This window comes from Zonotrichia albicollis, chromosome 10, assembly GCF_047830755.1.
Source record: "Zonotrichia albicollis isolate bZonAlb1 chromosome 10, bZonAlb1.hap1, whole genome shotgun sequence".
Lineage (NCBI taxonomy): Eukaryota > Metazoa > Chordata > Aves > Passeriformes > Passerellidae > Zonotrichia > Zonotrichia albicollis.
In genome coordinates, this window is record NC_133828.1 from 18,468,430 (window position 1) to 18,488,002 (window position 19,573).

Sequence of the window (19,573 nt, forward strand, 5' to 3'; positions counted from 1 at the left end):
TGATAGCCATATGTCATTTGTACAGCTGGCAGCTGAGTTCAGTCCCTAGTGATGTCCCAAGTGAGTGTTCCTGCAAGGGGGAGCAGTGAGCCAGGGCTGCTGCTCAGTCCTGCTTCATCCATACCTTGTACAGAGCAGTCCAGAAAAGCTGCTTCACTGCCAGTGGCAGACTGCACTCTGTGTTTCACATCGTGATTGCATTACTTCCCAGGGCTCTGTGCAATTCCTCTAACCATTCCTGTCAAGGAAGGCCTCTTCCCACCAGGGCTCCACTGGCCTGATAAGCACTTTGATCCATGAAATGCAAACGGTGTCGTATAGGCCATATATATTGTCTGGGGCTGTTAGCAGAATATAGAAGCTTTTTTTTTTTGTGCTGACTTGAATATCTGTCTCTAGAAGACAGTTATCTCAGCCAAAAAGTATAGTTTCAAATTGTATTAACATACATTAAAACTTAAGAAATGCTACTTGGCTACAGTCCAAATAACGTGGTTGCCTTGCAATACGAGGTTTTTATGCTAAATATAAAATATTCCTATTTTTTTGATGTCTGTTACAACACATAAACAGGATAGAGTTCCATCCTTGCTGTGCTGAACTGTGCTTTGAGGCAATTGTCCAGCAGAGGCATTGCGTTATATTAACAGGGTCCACTTGCTCCCAGACCATACATTCAGTAAATAAATACTCAGTAGCTGCAGCAGGATGTATATATAAAATTTTGCTTTTCATTGTATTATGCCCATAACTAGTTTTTTTTTTCACTGAGTTGCTGTCTTTGTACTCCAGATAAGAGACTGAGTTCTGTAAAGTGTGTAGTCTAAATTTATGCATCTGTGTCTTGCAGAGTATGAAAGAGAGTCACAGAAGTTCATTTTTGGTGGCTTTAGGCAAAAATTCTTACACTGGCTTTTGCTAACTATGTATGTTCAGTAGTAGGGAGAGGAATGTGAGGAGTTAATGCTGCCTCCTAAAAGAACAGATGAAGATGAGATGCTTTAATACCAATGCAGCAAGTATAGCAAATGATTGTTGTGTCAAGCTTGTATCAAGCTCTGTGATTCAAATTAATTGCAGTAAACAGTTACACTGAGTGACGCAAAATAATTTCCCAGTCTTTGAAGATGATACTTTGCCTTGTATTGTACTGTTGTTGAGTTCTTAAAACAGAAATAAAGTTGAGAAAGGCAAATTTTTTTTGCCTTTCTCAAATTGCCACTTATTTGTGGAAAATCCTGAGAGATCCTATAAATAAACTAATTTACTGGAATTTTCTCCATCACCGTAGCTTAATTGTTAACAGTAAATCAGCAAAGACAAAGGATTAATTATATTTTATAAACAAAATATTCTCATAGTGAAATACCTGGAGGAGTACATTGTTCTACACATAAAAGGAATGTATATCTGCAGTGGGAAAACCCCACATTTTTTGCTGAGTTTTGCCCATATCCTATGAAAAGAGTCATACAGGGGTTCCTTGTATTCAGTCAAGCAGTGATTGAACATTAGTGAAATACCAAAATAATGCCTCACGTTCTCTGCAGGTTTTTGTTCTGGACACGCAGTTACAATTTGCTTCAGTTTTACTTCCCTTGAGAATAAGCAATGCCAGACCCTTAATACTTCTGCCTCACAGATTACCAGTAATATTTGCTAGTGCTTCCTTGCCTCTCTCCTGTCTCTAATCTTGCACTAAGAGTAATATTGGGTATTGAATACTGTGTCTTCATTAATTCATCTTAAACTTGTGTCCCTTCTGAGCTAATACCTTGCTGAGAAAGGTTTATTGTTCATGGTGAATGATTTTTAAAGCCAGTCAGTATTTGTATCCAGTTGAATGGTTGCCTCCATCACCACACAAACCTGTAATGAGTAGCCAGGTAGAGCTTTCAGAATAATCCTAGTTAAAATAAATGATGGCAGGGAAATGGCATGAATTCTGTTGAGGTCTCACCTGGAATGTGGTGAAAATGACACTAACTGGGTCAGCTGGGTATTTTGTTGGTGGATTTGCCTGCTGAAATACATACTGCTGTTTTATTCCTGTGTCAGACTGGATAAGTGTTACTTCTGAATCTGCCAGGACACCTTCACAAACTCCTTTGTCTCCCACAATTACTGAACAGACACGTTTGGGAGTTCACTAACTCAGGATGTCACTGGTTCCAGTAGCTGCCTGCTGTCTTAAGAGTAGCAGTCCTCCTGGTTTGTTCTCTTGACTGAGTAACTTTGCTAAGAAGAATCTGAGTGGCTTGTTGGTAGAGCACCTTAGAAAAGTCTGTGATTTCGGTTCATTATTTAAAAGTACAGATTTAAAAATACAGATTTGATTCAATAGTATATAATTTGAAACCTCTTCATTCTAGGAATGGCCTTCACAGGCACTAACTTGGCATAGCGCATGTAAAAGTTTGCTTTAGTCTCGTGTTTTGAGTGGACTTCATAATTGACAGCTTTTCTAACTTTATTTTTCTGGTTTTTTTTCAAGTGAGATAAGTCATTGGTGTAGCAGTAGGCATACATAATTCCTTTTCTGATTGTAGCAGTGATGAAGAGGGGTTTATTATAAAGAGTCTAGGTATTAAACACTCATCAAAGACTTGCCTTTTATGCCTTCTAACATATCACAAGCACTACAACGTGGTGCAAGGATAGTGGTGTTAGTTATAAGAATAAAAGTACTGCAACTGGTTTTAACATTTTATTAGAAATACTGTTATATTCTGTTCTGAAGGGAAAGTTGGAGAAGTTATTTTCAAATGGCTTTCAATAGGGAACAATTACAATGTTATTTGAGTGCATTTTGAGGTGGCCAGTTGTTTTATTTGTGCTCTATCAGAATGTTCTGTGAGACTGCAGATCAACCAGATCAGTAACTGGTGCTCCCACCTAAAGCTGGGTGGGTTTTTTTTTTGTGTGGACTGTGGTGTTTGTGCAGCTGTACAGTGAGCCAGATAGGAAAAGTAATCTGTCATGAAAATAATCTTTTTTTTTCTTTTTCTAGGCTTTTTTTCAGCAGAATCTAGTTGTACAGCTGCACAGTGAACAGATCAGCAAACAAATGTGCTGGTGTCCAAAAATGGTTTTGTGGGCTTGGGAACGAGAGAGTGAAGCAGTGGGGGCGGGCAGCACTTGCTGCTTTAAGTGCAACACCATCTTAAAATATTTGTTGAACTTTAGCTTTGGTTGTAACCAAAACAATTTGCTTACTTTCAGAAGAAAAATGAAGTATTAAAATGCAGCTGTAACTGGTTTATCTTTTCAAGTATTTCAATCTTACAAGTGCTGGTTGGTATCTTAATAGGATCTAATGGAACAGTATATTTAATACAGAATATTGGCACAAAAGCAAATTGGCTCTGTTATAAATTCTGTGCATTAATAGGTGTTTCATGGACTACATCCAATTTATATATGAAAGACTGCAAATTAATTCTTGGTGAACAGAACTAGCACTTACAGAACTTCCAAGTATTCTGAAGTTTTTATATTATCTTGAGCTCTGAGAAGGATCCTGTACTCAGCAATTTCTTACAAATAACTGACCCTTTGAAGAAGGCTCTCCAGTTTTCTTATGTTCAGAATAAATGCTCCTTTCTGGATAACTGAGCTGGTAGATGGCTACTGTATTAGTTCAAGATCATTTTATTATGCTTGGGACTTGGCTTTTCAAATACTTCACAGTTCAGATTTTTAGGAAGTATTCATGGTGTGTTCAGTTATGCATAAATGCTTTCAGTACTCTGTAAGTCTTATCTGGTATTAACTTGGCAAACAGGGCTTGGATCAGTTAGTTAATGCTCTGTTCTTACGAAGTGCCCCTCCTACTGGGCTATAGGTTTTCAAATGAATGAGGTTCACAGAAATCCACAAACCTGTTTCACTGAAATCCACAAACCTGTTTCACTGAAATTGAAGAAGGAAGAAAGTACAGGAGATGGGTGAGAACTGAAGTCAGAAATGGTTAATTTTAACTTTATTGATCTGTAGCATGTGTTTCTGTTTCCATTAGCAGAAGCTGCTGTTGGCTTAAGACTGATAAAACAAAACCAGATTGTTATTATTTAGTTAAAATGTGTTTATGACTTTCTTAAAATGTCTTTCAGTAACAACACTATATTAATTTCACATTAATTTTTTTTTAAAAAACTTACCTTAAAAATGTGTGCTAGATTAATAGGATTTTGTATTCTATTATTTGTTTAAAATGTGAAATTTTAAAAATGTAGAGTTAGGTTCATTTGGATTTTCAGATTCCAGACTTTTTTTTTAACTGAATATTTTTATGAAGTAATGCACTGTTCAGGATGGGGGGAAGCTGCATACCTCACTCCTGCACATACATTGGAGTGAATACCTGCAGTATAGAACGCTGTTAAATTTCTAGGACTTGTAAGAAAAACTGTCTTTGTGTAGTCAATAATTATTTCAAGGAATATTTCTCTTTTTAAGAAATTGGCATTTCTCATAGAGCTGTTGCTCTGAGAAGTTCCTAATAGAAATGAATTACACAAGTGCTGAACTTGCCCTGCCTCACAGTGAGAATGCCTTAGTTTGGTAAGAATATTGTTTTGTCCTTATTTTTAGCACCCCTTTGCTTAGCTGGAGCATGTGTTTGGTGTGGAACTCGTAGCTCTCCATGAAATCTTGCTAAGGCACTTTACTCTCTGTGGCATTCAAGCTGACTAACTTAGAAGAGTCAAAGATGTTTTTCGTAGATGAGCAGAATGTTCTTCAGAGAAAACAAGGATAAGAAAGTTGAATAACAAGGGAATGAAACAGAAATTACTTGGGAAGGAGCGTGGGAAGGGAAGAAATCACTGCATTTATATTACAAATATTTCAGGTTATTAAAATTGTTGGCAGTACACAACGAAAAGGGTTAGGGGGGAAGAAAGTTGGGCACTTAAAATATTCTTGTCAGCATTGTACACAGAAAAAATGCTGTACTGCGTGGGCTGCAAGTACTGGAATAACAGATGTGGCTTTCATTTCAGTTTGAATTTTGTATGACAGCATTATTTGAATCCAAGTTTGTTGTTTCAAAGTAAAGCCTAACTCTTGAACTAGTTCTCTAGTCTCAGTGAAACAGTTGGTAATAAATAAACAAAGATGTTCCCACAAATTATATTCCAGGCTTTAAGGCATAAAGTGCTATGTAAAAAGAACAGTTGAAATAGATAGTAAGAACTGTGGATAAATTTCAGAAATCCAAAGGACATTGAATGAAAGAAAGATTTTTAAAAGAAACAAAACCAAACCCAACTCTGATCACGGGTGCCTTTGCTTAAGCAGCTGAAACACGCTAGGCAGAGAGTGGTTTGCATGGAGATGTGCTGAGTTTTCCATGGCACTGCCCATGTGTTTGCGCCTGAAGGCTCTGTGTGTATGGGAGCTAAATCAGTTCTCCATGGCTGGGGATGATCCCTTGCACTGCTTTGTGGGGAGGGGATGGGTGCCCTGGGCACCATCGTGTGCCCTCCTGAAATGCCCTCTGGTGGGACACCCTCCGTCTCTGCCCCCTGCAAACAAACACGTTCTAATTGTGCAGCTTGGCTGGGGGGCTCTCCCGCTGCAGAAGGACTCTGCTCGTTCTCCCTGCAGCTCAGGGAGGTGCAGCAGGTGCTGCTGGTTCAGCCCTGCCCTTTGGGGGTGCCCTATTTCACTGCCCCACAGCTCGGAGCTGCTTTCCCTCCTGTGCCCCTCAGAGCTGTGCAGGGCAGGCAGCAGGGAATCAAACACTGAACACAACCGGGCTAAGGCTGACTGCAGGAATAGGCAGGGTCTTTTTCAGCTTTGCTGTAGCCTTGTCCTCAGGCTGCCCTTGCATATTCTCTTGGGGGATTTGAGAGTCTTAATGTTCCTATAATGAGATCAGCTATATGCAGTTTTGTGCCACTGAAGTGTACAGAACTTGGATTTCAGCTTTCCAGTGTTATACATATGAGTGCTGCCTGACAGGTTAAACATGACAGGTATTTACAGTTGCCTAGAGAATAATGAAGCTCATTTAAAAAGAAAGAAAGAATTAATTCTTTCTGGTTGTTCTTTTGGAAACTTTATTATGGGAACATTTGTTTTTTAAGTATCTGTTCCAGAACAAGATATGCAGTGGAAGATGCAGAATATTTTACAGTAGAAGATCAAAAATACTGTGCTTGGGTTATTACTGATTTAACCGAAAACAGACAAGTAATTGATTCTGAAACTGCTCTGAGACTACTCAGCTCTTCAGCAATGAGACAGTCATAGGTTACAAACTATTTTAACCACTAGGGCATGGAGAAAAGGTACCATTGAAAGCTAAACACCACAATTAGGGATGCATGACTAAAGTTTCCAAGTAATGTATTAGTAGTATTATATGAGACAGTCACATGGAAAAGATCATGAGGTTGTGAAAAGGATTATGAGCATGCTTTAGTCATGAATTTCCTGGTAGAGATATTTTAGTCTGGATCATGCTTGTTTAAATGAGAATAATTTAACTTTGCTCATTCTGATTGTATTACCAGATTGTGGCAAAGGGGGAGAAAAGGTTTCTTGCCTACAAAAGTAGTATTACTTTATATATATATATTAATATATGAAAATAATATTTCAGTAAATTTGGGGAGTGACCTTGCCATACTGAACTACTTGAAAAAGTTTATCATAGCCCTGAAATCAGTAACTGGAATGTAGGGGACTGAACTGGAGATAAACTATGGTTATTCCAGACTGATAATTGACCAGTTGTTTATAAAAATAAGCCACTAATGTGCAGTGAGTAGCCACTGACCTATCTGACATCCATAGAATCAATTTTGATGCAGATGCCTGCATTTTACATTTAAAAACAAGCCCAGATATTCTTCTGGGCTTATGTTTTTAAATGGGACAGCATTGCAAAAGAGAGTTTTGCTTTTTTAAAAAAATTTGTAAGTTTTTGAAGCTCCAGTGAAAAAGTGAACTTTCATATTTGGGATTTGTAGAGATTAACAAGAGAAAGACTTTTCCCCAGTCTTCTGTGTTGACACATTTATTTACCATATAAAGTCCTTAGAAGGCAGTTCCTTCCTTTTCTCTGCTGACCTGTTACAACTATAGGAGCTGCCAACAGATATTTTGAGAAAGTAAAATGGACTTCAAATGTTTGTAGTTTGCTGCAGAGCACTTTCCTGGCCAGTTTCACAAAGCACACTTCAGTGAGCAGCGGTGGGGGCTTGGGAAGGACAAGCAGATTTCTCGTGTCCCATGTGAGAGTCAGTGGCCTCAGGATGTGCTGAGCAGGTCACTGTGTCTGGGAGCGGAGGGCCCGTGGCAGCTCCAGTCAAGGTGCACGTCAGGAACTAAAACCACTGGCAGTGGTAAGAGCTTTAAGCACAGCTGGCCTGTGTCCTGTCCCCTCACATTCCTGCATTTGCTGCAGGGTAAAATGGTGGCTTGTTTTCAGTTCTGGACACAAGAAAAGCTTTTGCAGTGTCTCCTTCATAACCTGCTGTTGAATTGTAAGTTTTTTACATGTAACACTGAATTGAAAACCACATTGTCCCAATGATATAATTTCTAAAATTCAGCCCTAAGTGCTTTCAGCTCAACAGTTGTCAGCATTAACAGTATTTTTTGAGTTGCATAAACAGATGTTTTCCATATAACCCTACTTTTAAATGGCTGTCCACATAGATCTTTGAAGTCAGTAAACCAATGTAAGTGAAGAGTACTAAAAATATGAACATATAAGCAATACATTAGTTAATGGCAGCTTATTTGTACATTGATAATGGATGATTTCAAAACAGGGAATTGTGCAGTGTGTGTTTAGTGGAGGCATTTCAGCAGCACAAAAAGAGAGCAAATGGTGTGTGGGTTTTCAGCTGTATTACCTGCCTGTCACCCCTGTGAACAGGAAATTACAGCATTGTTATTTTAAAATAATTTTCATTCTTTTGTAGCTTCTGTTTTGTCAAGATTTTCAATATTATAGGTTATCGTAAGTATAGGTGCCTCTGAAAATATGCACAAAAATATTCTGATATGACTGACTGTAAATGTTGTTAATCTTTTTCTTATCATCACCTTCTGTCAGTATGGTTTGTAAAACCACATCTCTAAAATACACAGTCTGTCTCAATGTTGGATAAAAAAAGCACATTAACACAATTTCTGCAGTAAAAGTACTGCAATTGCTATTCTTTTATTGCCAATATCTAAAAAGCGTTGAGAGTGATTCAGTTGGCATCAGTACCAAACTGATAGGCCATATAAATTGACATTGAGATTGCTTTGCAGCTAAGTGCATCCCTTTGTGTTTCTTGTAGGAAACAGAGATGAAGGTACACATGCACACAAAATTTTGCATCATTTGTTTGCTGACATTTATTTTTCATCAGTGCAATCATTGCCATGGAGATGGACACAACAACGGTCCCAAAAAGGATCGTGTGCACGACCATAATGACTATCAGATCTCAAATGAATCATACTTCCAGAATGGAGGAACAGAATCTATGCCCAGTAAATTTTCAACGTTGGAAGCAGAAAATGAACAAAAATACTACATTGAAAAGATTTTTGATCGCTATGGTGAAAATGGAAGATTATCTTTTTTTGGCCTGGAAAAACTGTTAATAAGCCTTGGTTTGGGAGAGGTAAAAGTAGTGATGATAAATCATGATGATATTGGCCACGATCATGTTTCTCACTTGTATGCTTTGGAAGTACAGGAAGGAAAGCATTTTCATCCTCATAACCATGCTCACAGCCACTCAGATTCAGAAAACCAGACCACGGTGGGTGCGTCTGCAAAGAGAAACCACAGATGTGACACCGAGAGAGAGGCGGCGGTGCCCTCGCTGAAGGAGGAGGGCAAGCACGTGCACAACCAGAGCCGCCGGCACCCGCACCACCAGCACCCGCGCGCGCACCGGCACGAGCACAACGGCACGCGCCACTCGCGCCACGACGCCGGCGGGCACGGCGACCCCGCCGAGCAGAGCCACGAGCCCGCCACGGACACCAACACCACGCAGGAGCAGCCCGAGCGCAAGCAGCGCAAGCAGAAGAAGAAGCAGAAGAAGATCAGCGAGACGTCGGGAGACGCCACGTGGGATTACGCCGCGGAGCACGACGGCGGCGATCAGTACGAGCACAACCGTGTGCACAAACACGACCACGTCCACGACGCCTCTCACCTGCACGTGCACCACCACGAGCACGGCGGTGACCGCTCCGCCGGCCACGGCCACCAGGACGGCAGCGCAGGCACCGCCCCCGGGCACCGCCACACCAGCAAGCGAGAGGCCTCGCACAAGCAGATCAGCGTGAGGAAACACGCCCTCCCTGCGGCACGCGGGCACAAGGACCACAGCGAGGATGAGCACAAGCACGAAGAGGTGAGTGTGACATGGAGAGCTGGTACGTTTGCTTTCAGTGCTGTCACACAATAACTGAAGGTGCATGCCCACAAATAAATGGGGATGTTTGGGACCATAGCCTAATACAGTGTATGAATTTGATCTATAAAGCTTTTCCCCTTCCCAATATTCCAGAATACTTCCACCACACACACCTTTTTGGACTTCGTTCTGAATCTGAGATCACTAACATTTTTGAAAACTGCAGACACTCATTCCTAAAATACCTGTATCTTTTCAGCACACTTCTGATATCTTTGTCCTGAGAGATTAAGAAGCAATTGCAGGTGTAGCTTCAGTAGCACTGTGCTCGGTGGAAGCTCTTCTGTTCTGTCCTTCAGCATTCATTAGTTCTGCCAGCACCATAAATCCCTTCCCCTTACAGTTAAGTACCGATGTAGGACCTTGGAAAGTCACATTTTTAAACCAGAAGGATGAAGGGAATGCTGAGTTCAACGTTTCAAACTGTCTTAAAAAGTGAAACTCAAAACACAGAAGGTTGGTAGGTAAACAGAAGTGTTGAAAAACCAATTTTGGATTTGCATATTTCCACTCTTCACCTGTTGCTTTTTCTTCATTGCTTGTACTGTGTAAAGAATATGGAAAATGCTTTTCAGTGACATTTATCAAAAGTTATGTAGATGTTGAGATACTCGAGTGTGCAGTGCAGATATTTTTACTGTTTCTTTCTCTCATAAACCACTTTGATCAGTTTAAGATACATTTTAGCACTGGTAGAACATGTGGACCAAGTTTCTGCTTTGTTTGTGTTCTTAAATAATATCCTGCATTTTCCATACATGAAAATAGATGCTTTTATATTTAATTTGTTTGTGCAATTTGCTTGCAGTGCTTAAATGCTACACAGCTGCTACGGTACTATGGTCTGGAAGCCAGCTCCCTAATATCTCCTGAGCTCTTCGTGTACATCTGTCCTGCTTTGCTCTACCAGATTGAGAGAAGGCTCTGTATTGTACATTATGATGAGCTGGACGATCTTGCAAGAAATAAAAATGCATCAATTGAGAATAAAGATAAAACAGGTGCATCAGGTAGGTGTCTTTTTTTCTTAGTGGGACTGAGGTCCATATGTTTGTCTCAAAGTTGGAAAGTTGCAGTGTTACTTTGGCACTAAATTTCTTAATAAATTTGACTTGGACCTGTTAATTCAGAATTAGAGAACAACACTGTCATTACAGTTCATTCACTGGAAAATGAGACTTTAGGTCTTACTATTTTTATATTTTAGCAGTGCTACAGGGCTGTAGAATTGACATGCATAATTTTTCGTGAACTTAAAAAATAGGCATAAGCAAGTACAAGAGCATTTAAATTGTCATTTTTGGTACTTCCCTTTTCTGACTATTTCTCTCTAAGCACATGAAAAGTGTTCCATCAAACTCTTCTGTTGCCAGTTTTATTTTTTTTTTGTGTGTACCCTGAGTAAAACTGAGTAGACTTCTTATCTCATCACCATAGTTCTAAGTTAACGTATTTTTACTACTGTTAAAGCAGTTACTTTAAGGGTAGAATCCACTGTTGTTATTTCATAACTGAATGTACTTTTAAATATGCCTGCCTCTGCTATCTTTCATAAATTATAAGGGAACTGTTGATGTTTAGTTGCATTAAAATATTAAAAATCTAAAAAATCTTGGATATAATGTTGGTATTTTGAAAATGAAAGCATTGGTAATGTGAGGATTGATTAGTACATAGGTGCATATTAGCATCATTAGAAATAAAGCTTGAAATAACTGCATTCTCATAGATGTTAATAACTGCTGGGAAGAATGCATTGCTGGTTATCTTTCTTACCAATTGCAGATTCATTAAAATAATTAACTTCTTGTAGATAAATCTCCTCTAGTGACACATCTGCTGCCTTGTTAGCTGCTCAGAGATTGCTGTAGAGCAGATACAGTGCGTGTTCTGTAGGACAGCAAATTGCTTTGTGCTGCGCTCTCAGTGCAGTAAGAGCTGACCCCTGCCTGATTACCAAGAGCATTGCTAGAGCAACTCTAAGCATTTTCTGCCAATTAAAATGTTGAAACCCTATACAAAACTGTCATGTTGCACATACTTTGGACCAGTTTAATTAGGAAGCTTCTACAGATGAGTGCTTCTTTTTAAAAGATTGCATTTTATTTTTCTGTAATGAGAAAGGGAGTTCATTAATAACTCAGTTTGAAGACCTTTAACGTTTTAAGAGACTTAATCTCCAAAATTAGTGAAGCTTATTGTGAACATTTAACATGTTTTATGGCATCTGATACCTTGAGTATAAATAACACTTTTGCCAGTTAGCTGTAAAAATTTGGGTTCTAACTCATTGATTTGGCTCTCAAACAGTAACCTGCAGAAAAAGTCAGCTTGATTAGATAATGATAAATCATTCTTCATAACAATTTCCTGTATTGTCTTGTATTAATTACAGCAAGATTTCAGTTGATATAATAATAATTGTTCCTTCTTATGTAAGGAAGTGAATAAAAAAATAACAAGTCCTTATCGGAATGTGGGGGCTGTGGGAGGTGTAGGGCAAATGTCAGTCATAGAGTAACTTAATTTATAGCTTGTAGGACTGTATAGAAATGAAAGCATGTGCCCTAAGCCAATATAAACATTTTTAGATAGAAGTATTCACCAAAGTTAGGAGGATGCAGTTACTTTTAAACATGAGCTTTCTGTGGTTTACTTTAATTTCAGTTTAAGCTTTCAATCAATCTTAACAGACCAGTGTTGCTTCTGTTCATTGATACCAGCCTGTAGGTTTCCATTACCTCTACTAACTGTGGTTTTCTAAAGCAAGATAATTTAATTAACTGGTGGCCAAAATCTTAGGAAGCCATGTTAGATTTTCTTCCTGTAACTTCCAGATAGTTCTGTGACATCTTCTGATGGAGGATGTTCAAGGGCTTCTCCATAGAACTGAGCTTTCACAGTGTGGCTGCTGGAGGAGGGGGCACTGTCACTACTGAGGCCTCTAAACCACTGAAAAGGAAAGGCACCTCCTGCTACTGAATGAAGCCAGTAGAAGTCACACAAGTAAACAGGGAGCATTTAGTTTATAGCTGGAGATGGCTTAGAGCTGCTGATGAGAAGTGTCTGAGATCAGTCCAAGCTGTAATTCTGTCTGTGCAGATGCCAGTGCTCCCTGGGGCTCAATCTCAGACGGGCACAGATTCCATGTTCTAATCCCATGTGCCTTACCTTAATCATGATGCCATCTTTAGGTCCTGTATCATCCACAGGAGTATTCCAGCCCCTCAGAGTTGTGTCTGCCAACCCTGCTGTGATAGATGAAACTTCAGCCTTTCCATTTTTCTCCATGTAAGGCTGTTGTTCACCAGTGTGCCCACCCTGGGGCAGTGTCCTGCCCAAAGGCTGTGTGATTTTTATCTGGGCTGCTTGTGCATGTGTGCTAGATTGAGCACTGAGGGACAGCTCCGTGTATGCTGGGTTTTCAGCACAGCCTCTCGGTCCAGGGGATCAGTCTGGGGACCTGTGGCAGTATTTTGGTCACCATGGTCCTGCTTCAACTTTACACTTACTTTTGTATTCCTGTTTTCCAGCCTCAGTTTTTCAGTTCCTCATCTGGCAGCAGACTTTGCCTTGCCACCAGCTCTCTTTTCCTATGGTCTCAGTACTCATGTCTGTCAGTGCACACCTCATACTGGCAAAAGCTTTTTCCAGTCATTTTCTCCCAGTGGATGTGGTCTTGTACCCCTTGCATTTCAGCTGGGTTGTTTCCTTTTATGCAGTGTTGTGGAATGACAGCCACGGACTTAGTAAGAATGAATATCCCAAAATAAAATTTAAAGCAGCAGATGTTCTGAGCTTTGGTGTTGAACCAGACTGAGCCTGCAGCAGCCACACTTGTGTTGGCAAAGTCATATAAATCTGCTCCATAGTCGGTTTGGTACAGACAGAATTCTTGGGGTGTTTCACCCTCATGGTGATACTGAGCAGCTACAACACACTTCCTCTTTTCTTCTCCTCTCACACATACCCTGCCCCATTTCCCAGGATGTCTTCCCCTACTTGTGGGCCCTCAGAGACGCAAGGAAAGTCAGATTGTACTCTGAAATGTGGAAATGTTAGGGATTCTGAGTCAGGAGCTGTAACTTACCTTAAAGTTGGCAAAATGTGGTAGATATCCATTTTTGATTAAAAGTGGAGCTAGGAAAAACCCTGTAGAGGAAAATCAAAGCATCTGTACTAAAACTTAACGATAATACTTTATTAGAGTGAGATGCTGATTGAAAGAGCCATGTTTGTTTATAGGATCTGTTTCTTCTGTAATTGCTTCTTCTCAATGTCATGTAGAAATTTTCACATCTTCCCTCATTAACAGGAGTATACTGGGTGTACCACATCCCATTATCACTTCTTCTAATGGCAACAGTAAAGATTCTCAGAAAAAATAAATGCTGCTATTTGGTGGTGGCAAGTTGCTTTTAGCTGTTCAAGCTCGTGTTGCAGCATTTGATTTGAGAGTTCCTCTGCCAAAGGTTGAGTCCTCTCATGAATAAAGGTGTATGTTTCAAAGCACCAGGTGAAATAAACAGTGCCAAACTAAACGTGTGACTCCAAACAGGGAGAAATACAGAATCCAGAAAAATTTTGCATCAGAACCATATTAAAAACAACTGTTACATACACATTAGTGCTTGTAGGGCCCTTGCAAGTTAAGTAGCAGAGATGGCTTTGTCCCAGTATAAAACCTTTAGTTTTTAGTTTCATGGAGGGCTGCAAAGCTAAGCCTGGAACTAACAATCAGGAAGAATTGCTGGGCTCTTTCTAGCTAATTGTCTTCTGATGTCTCACTACATTATACTGTGCTGTGAATAAGCCTGTGTAGTTCTGGTTTGCTGTGGACTTAAGTACTGCCTTTATATTTTTCAGCACCTTCTTAATGAACAATCACACAGCTTAGGTTAAAGGAAAGTCACCTTCTTAAGAGATAGTTGAAAGTCATTAATCAGGCTTAGAAGTTTTCCAGATGTTGTTCTGATAACCTCTCTGTGTTCATTTCTTCCCACAGCCTGGTTTTGTGGTATCATCTCTATCACCGTCATTAGCCTGCTTTCCTTGCTAGGTGTGATCTTGGTTCCCATCATTAACCAATGGTGCTTCAAATTTCTTCTAACTTTCTTGGTAGCTCTGGCTGTAGGAACAATGAGTGGAGATGCACTGCTCCATCTCTTGCCACATGTAAGTATGGTCTCCTCACCTTTTATTCTTAATTGCAAATGAGTCTAGAATTTTCAAGGAATTGTTTGATAGTATCAATAAAGAAAGGTTCACTGATGCACCTGTAGATTGACTTGACTGTGAGGGACACCAACACTTCTGGAGACTTTCTGCTGACAGAAGGGAAGGAAATGTTGTTTCTCTGAACAAAAGGTGGGGAAAAGTAGTTGCATATTCATTTTTTTGTTGAACTGACGTCACACTATTGTAAAACAACCAGGAGCCCAACAAGAGTATTTTAAAATTAGCAGTATTGCTGTCTCTTGTTTACTGATAGCTGTGTGTCAGTATCTAAAAGTATTTCCTGGGGATTAATCTGCCTGCTTGCTATATGTGAGGGAGAAAGTAACCTCTCATGTACTGAATCGAGCAATTCCCTAAGGAAGGTGAGCAGCTTTTAATTCATGGTGGTGTACTGTAATTCTTAAAAGGGGAAGTGTTTTCTAAAATTCTGTCACCTCCATTGTTTAGCACAAAGACTAATATTTACATGTTTTCTTTGTATACTTCTAATACGCATTTTTGGTTGTGGTTTTAGGGGTTTTTTTAAGTTCATATTTCAGATCAGAATTTAGTCTGTAATTGACTGTAACAATTTAAAAAGTCATAAGGCTTGGTTGCTAATGGGAGACTAAGAATGGTAATTCCTTTTGATATTTCTGAGTGTTAGTCTCATTTTCTGCATTGTGACAGAAAAGCTGAAGCTACATAATCTACCTCCTCAAAAAAAAAAAAAATCCCAGAGAAATTTTTTTACTGATTAGGGTAATGAATTATCTATTGAAAAACTTATGTGGCAAAATGTGTTAATGTGAAGAAAAAGCAAAACAGGGTGGGGGTTTCTGTTGTCTCTTCTGGCCCAGTGCCACCTCAGTGTCATGTCTGCCCCAGTGGTGTCACTCTTGTCTCTCCCCCAGTCGCACGGAGGCCACAACCACAGCCACCACCATGGCCAAGGGCACGTGCACGAGCACAGGCACTCGCACCGGCACGGCCACGCGCACGCCGTGCACGCCGAGGGCTTCCTGGAGGAAAATGACCCCGTGCTCAAGGGGCTCTTGGCACTTGGAGGCATTTATGTTCTCTTCATCATTGAGCACTGTATAAGAATGTACAAACATTACAATAAACAGAAGGTAGGTGCTGAAATTGTTTGCTGTTCAAAAATGTGTTCCCTAAAGCTACCTTGTGAGTGCTGAGGAATTGTGCTTCCTCTGTGAACAAAGGCTGCTGCTGCTGTGTATTCTGTCTGATGTTATGTGAGGGATCCCTTTCCTAAAGAAGTTGCTTTTCTCAACAAGGGAACTTGGGAGAACAGTGTAGAAATCTGATGGAGGAAGCTGCATCTAAAGCTTCCTAGGTTTATTTGCAAAAACAGACGAAAGCATCAGGTAAGAAAGATGTGGTTATAGAACCAGAAATTGTCAGACAATTGACAAGAAATTTAGCAGTATGCTCTTACCTAACAATGCCAGTGTAACAGAGGTGTCCACGTTTTCCACATCAGAAAAATGCTAAAATTTTCAGATCTGCTTTCTGTAAATTGCCGGTCAAATTTTAACTTGTTTCTCAAAAAATGATTGGATTTTTAGTGGTGGGAGCACTCTGTATTTGTGGTGGGGGTATAAAATGAGAGCAAGTACCCTGGGGAGTGTGAGTGTGGATGAAAATTCAGTTTTAGCCTTTGCCTTTGTCATTCACCTCTGAGGAGAAAATTATTTTGGTGAAATCCAACTTGCTTCTCCCAAAATGACTGTGAAAACTTTTCAGCTTCTCTGTTTTCATGTCAGACTTGCTGTCTGAGCTGGACAGGCAGCAGCAGATTTTGTGTGTTGGAGGAGGCATTTCTTAGATCTTCTGATAAAAGGATGAAAACTGTTATATCGTGCATAACTTCTTTGAGATGAATTAAATAATTAAATCTCGTAGGCTGCTCTGGCAAATCCTTGGGATCTGCTCTACGGGCTGCAGATAGAGAAAAGCTTGCTGCTTTCTTAAAGGGAAGTACAAGGAAGCTACAGGAATATAAATAAAACAAAGTTGAACAAATTAGAGGAGCTGTTCTTGCTGCAAGTTTGCTTTCTTGAACAAATCTAAAAGCTGCATTTCTGAGCTATAAGAGCAATCCTTGTCAGAATATCCCCTCTTACTAAAGTGAAATATATCTCTGTGTAAGAGTTTGGGAGTGAGATTCCGTGGTAAGTAGCCAAGAACTCCCACTGGAATAGGGATTGTTGCTGAGCCTTATAAAGATCAATATTCAGAAGTAACATATTTCTGTCATACATGGTAAGAGAGAATGGCTTGATCTATTTAGGAGATTTTTGGACAGCATTTCAGTTCCTGTTATTTCCATCAATGTCCTGTCACAAACCAGATGTTACCTGTTTTCTGTTGCAGAGTAAGCAGAAATGGTGCAAAAAACCCCAGCTGGAAGAATCACCAATTGGAAGGAAACTCTCTGATCACAAATTAAATAACAGACCAGATGCTGACTGGCTTCAGCTGAAACCCCTTGCAGGTAGGCAGTTACTGTCAGAATTCTTTGACTGGGAGATCCAAAGTAGGAGCAGGTTACTGGGGCATGGTGTGTAGCATGTAACCTCTTGTACAGTTTTGCTGCTATTATGCAAATCATTGTTAATAAGACTTAATAGGCTTTTCCCTATTAAATCTTTTTTATTTTGTTTTCTTTAGATCTGAGAGCACTATGAACATTTCCTAATAAGCCATAGAGATGGTTCTCAGACTTCTGAAGCAGTCATGTTTTGGGTGGCTGTGGGCCTTTGGGAGTTTGTTTGTTTGCTGGCTTGTTTGTTTGTTTGTTTGTTTTCAGGGTGTTTCTGGTGTTTTGGTTAAGCTGTTACTGACTAGCTCAGCCCTGGCAAAAATGAGATCAAAAATGAACACCCACACAATAAATGGGGATATCTTCCACTTTAAAGAAGCCAACATCTGACCAGTTACAGATAAACAAAATCTGTTTCTTTCCACAAATACAGCCAAGTATCCTGAATACTCCTCAAGTATCCAAAACAACTTTTGCACACTGTTCCTTCATGACAGGCTGTGGATGCTCATTCTGTGTGTACCCAGAAGAAATGCTCTATCCCCCTTCTCACAGGGGGAGAGAGGGGCAAAGGGTTTGCTTCATAACCTTCCGATTCTTTTGCCTGCATGGCAGCAGAATTAATTTGTTGATGAGGAACTTATTTGCACAAATTAGGTTTATTTAATTTGATTGGTTTGTAGAAGAGAGGGTTAGGACTGCAGCCTTCTCCATGCAAACAATCTCAAATGGGCTTTGGGGCACTGACACAGAACATGGAAAGTTTTCAGCAGTGCAGGGGTTGGAACATAATTTGAAATGTCTGCATGACAGTGGAGGCTGAGCTGTGACCTGTATGGGCACATGCAGACAGAGGCAGGTGGGGTTTGCTAAACCATTCAGATCCCATCCAAAGCTCTAAGACATTATCATCATTCTGGCAACTCTCCTTTGCCAGTGTTGAACCATAAACTTTGTTAGTAGCAAAATTACAGGCATGAGTGTAGGCTGGGCTAAAACTGGCTTTGAGTGCTATGGATGCAGCGCTGCTGCCTTGCAGTGGAGAATTTTATAGATTGTACATGCACATTTGTGACAAAATGCCTCAATGACAGACTTAGTTTTCGGATTGAATGCTGACAACCAAGTTGCTAGAGTGGGATGTGTTAAAATACTTGTTTTGCTTTCCCAGAGCAGTTAACCCTTAGGCCAGGGGTGCAGGGGTTGCTGGTTAAACAGGAATTAACTCAGTGTCTCTCCCAACTGACTGGATGCAGGAGCAGATGACTCAGTTTTGTCTGAAGACCGACTGAATGAAACTGAACTGACTGACTTGGACGGGCAGCTGGAGCCCCCTGCCAAGAACTACCTGCCTGCAGAAGAGGAGAACAACCTGCGCCACTCTCACAACGACGTCGCCCACGGCGCCCAAGAGCACGAGCTGCACGATTCCGAGTATGACAGCCATGGAGAAGATAAAATGATAGCTAGAAAACACAGTCACCACTGGCATCACAAACATTCCCATCATTCCCATGGCCACTGTCATTCTGGAAAAGACCTGAAAGATACTGGGATAGCTAATATTGCTTGGATGGTAATTATGGGAGATGGCATTCACAACTTTAGTGATGGCTTAGCAATCGGTAAGCAAAAGCACTGAGTATTTCTCAACAGTTTCTCCTTACCTTTAGTAACTCTGCTAATATTTGACTTATCAGTAATCACAGGTAAGGCTTCCAGTTAGCACCTGTGGTTACTGCCATTGTTCAGTCTCCTGCAGAGCGGAAATAAAAAGGCTGTCAATTGTAATAGTTTACCTTTTGTTAGCATTCTGTGCTATTTGCACTAAAATTAGTGTATCAGTAGCAGTGACAGTCACAGTCTCTGCCAAGGAGAGACTGGTGCATGCAAACCTTGGGATTTATGGAGCACAGTAACCCACCTTTCTTCTTTGGGTCTCAGTTGCCTTAGAATTATAAATAAATGCCTTTCAGCCTTATTTAGAATGATATTTACTAACAATAATAGTAATACTATTTATATTATTCTTAATACATAGAATTACACAGTACTTACAAATAAAAATACACTGTGAGTCAGGTGACAAATAATATTTTAAAAGTATTACTCAGGATAATTTAATCTTTATTTAAGCAAAATATTATTTTGGCTCACAGTTAGTATAGATTTATTTCTAGCCAAGTGCAGAAGAAATTGGAAGTACCAAAAAGATTTTATTAGATTTATTAAATCAACTTGGAGTCACACAATGTTCTAAATGTGATTTGAATTGTAAAGTGTATTAATTTGGATATACAAGTCAGGATAATGGTGGGAGGACTGAAGGGCACACTTTGGATTTTTT

The 19,573-nt window shown here is 40.0% G+C and overlaps 3 protein-coding genes across 19 annotated transcripts in view; 1 reads left to right on the forward strand and 2 right to left on the reverse strand.

The window, feature by feature from the left end:
* The window catches only part of LOC102071129 (uncharacterized), a 64,975-nt gene extending 56,586 nt beyond the window's left edge, over positions 1–8,389 (reverse strand). For all 10 annotated transcript variants that reach the window (XR_012581939.1, XR_012581937.1, XR_012581938.1 and 7 more), the window contains exon 1: positions 8,307–8,389. Coding sequence is in view for 7 of the 10 variants with exons in the window: in XM_074548213.1 (XP_074404314.1) it covers positions 8,307–8,350 (44 nt within the window). In the remaining 3 variants the exon portion in view is untranslated. The remainder of the gene's footprint in view (positions 1–8,306) is intronic.
* The window catches only part of SLC39A10 (solute carrier family 39 member 10), a 30,904-nt gene that overhangs the window by 5,186 nt on the left and 6,145 nt on the right, over positions 1–19,573 (forward strand). For 5 of the 6 annotated variants that reach the window (XM_026795762.2, XM_014269788.3, XM_026795763.2 and 2 more), the window contains 6 exons: positions 8,307–9,380; positions 10,252–10,453; positions 14,449–14,618; positions 15,575–15,793; positions 17,058–17,178; positions 18,483–18,851. In XM_026795762.2, coding sequence (XP_026651563.2) covers positions 8,307–9,380; positions 10,252–10,453; positions 14,449–14,618; positions 15,575–15,793; positions 17,058–17,178; positions 18,483–18,851 — 2,155 coding nt within the window. The remainder of the gene's footprint in view (positions 1–8,306; positions 9,381–10,251; positions 10,454–14,448; positions 14,619–15,574; positions 15,794–17,057; positions 17,179–18,482; positions 18,852–19,573) is intronic. The other variant, XM_026795769.2, reaches the window with a different exon arrangement.
* The window catches only part of STK17B (serine/threonine kinase 17b), a 64,458-nt gene continuing 53,266 nt past the window's right edge, over positions 8,382–19,573 (reverse strand). For 2 of the 3 annotated variants that reach the window (XM_005490916.4, XM_014269796.3), the window contains exon 12: positions 8,382–18,982. The gene's annotated coding sequence lies outside the window, so the exon portion shown is untranslated. The remainder of the gene's footprint in view (positions 18,983–19,573) is intronic. The other variant, XM_074548207.1, reaches the window with a different exon arrangement.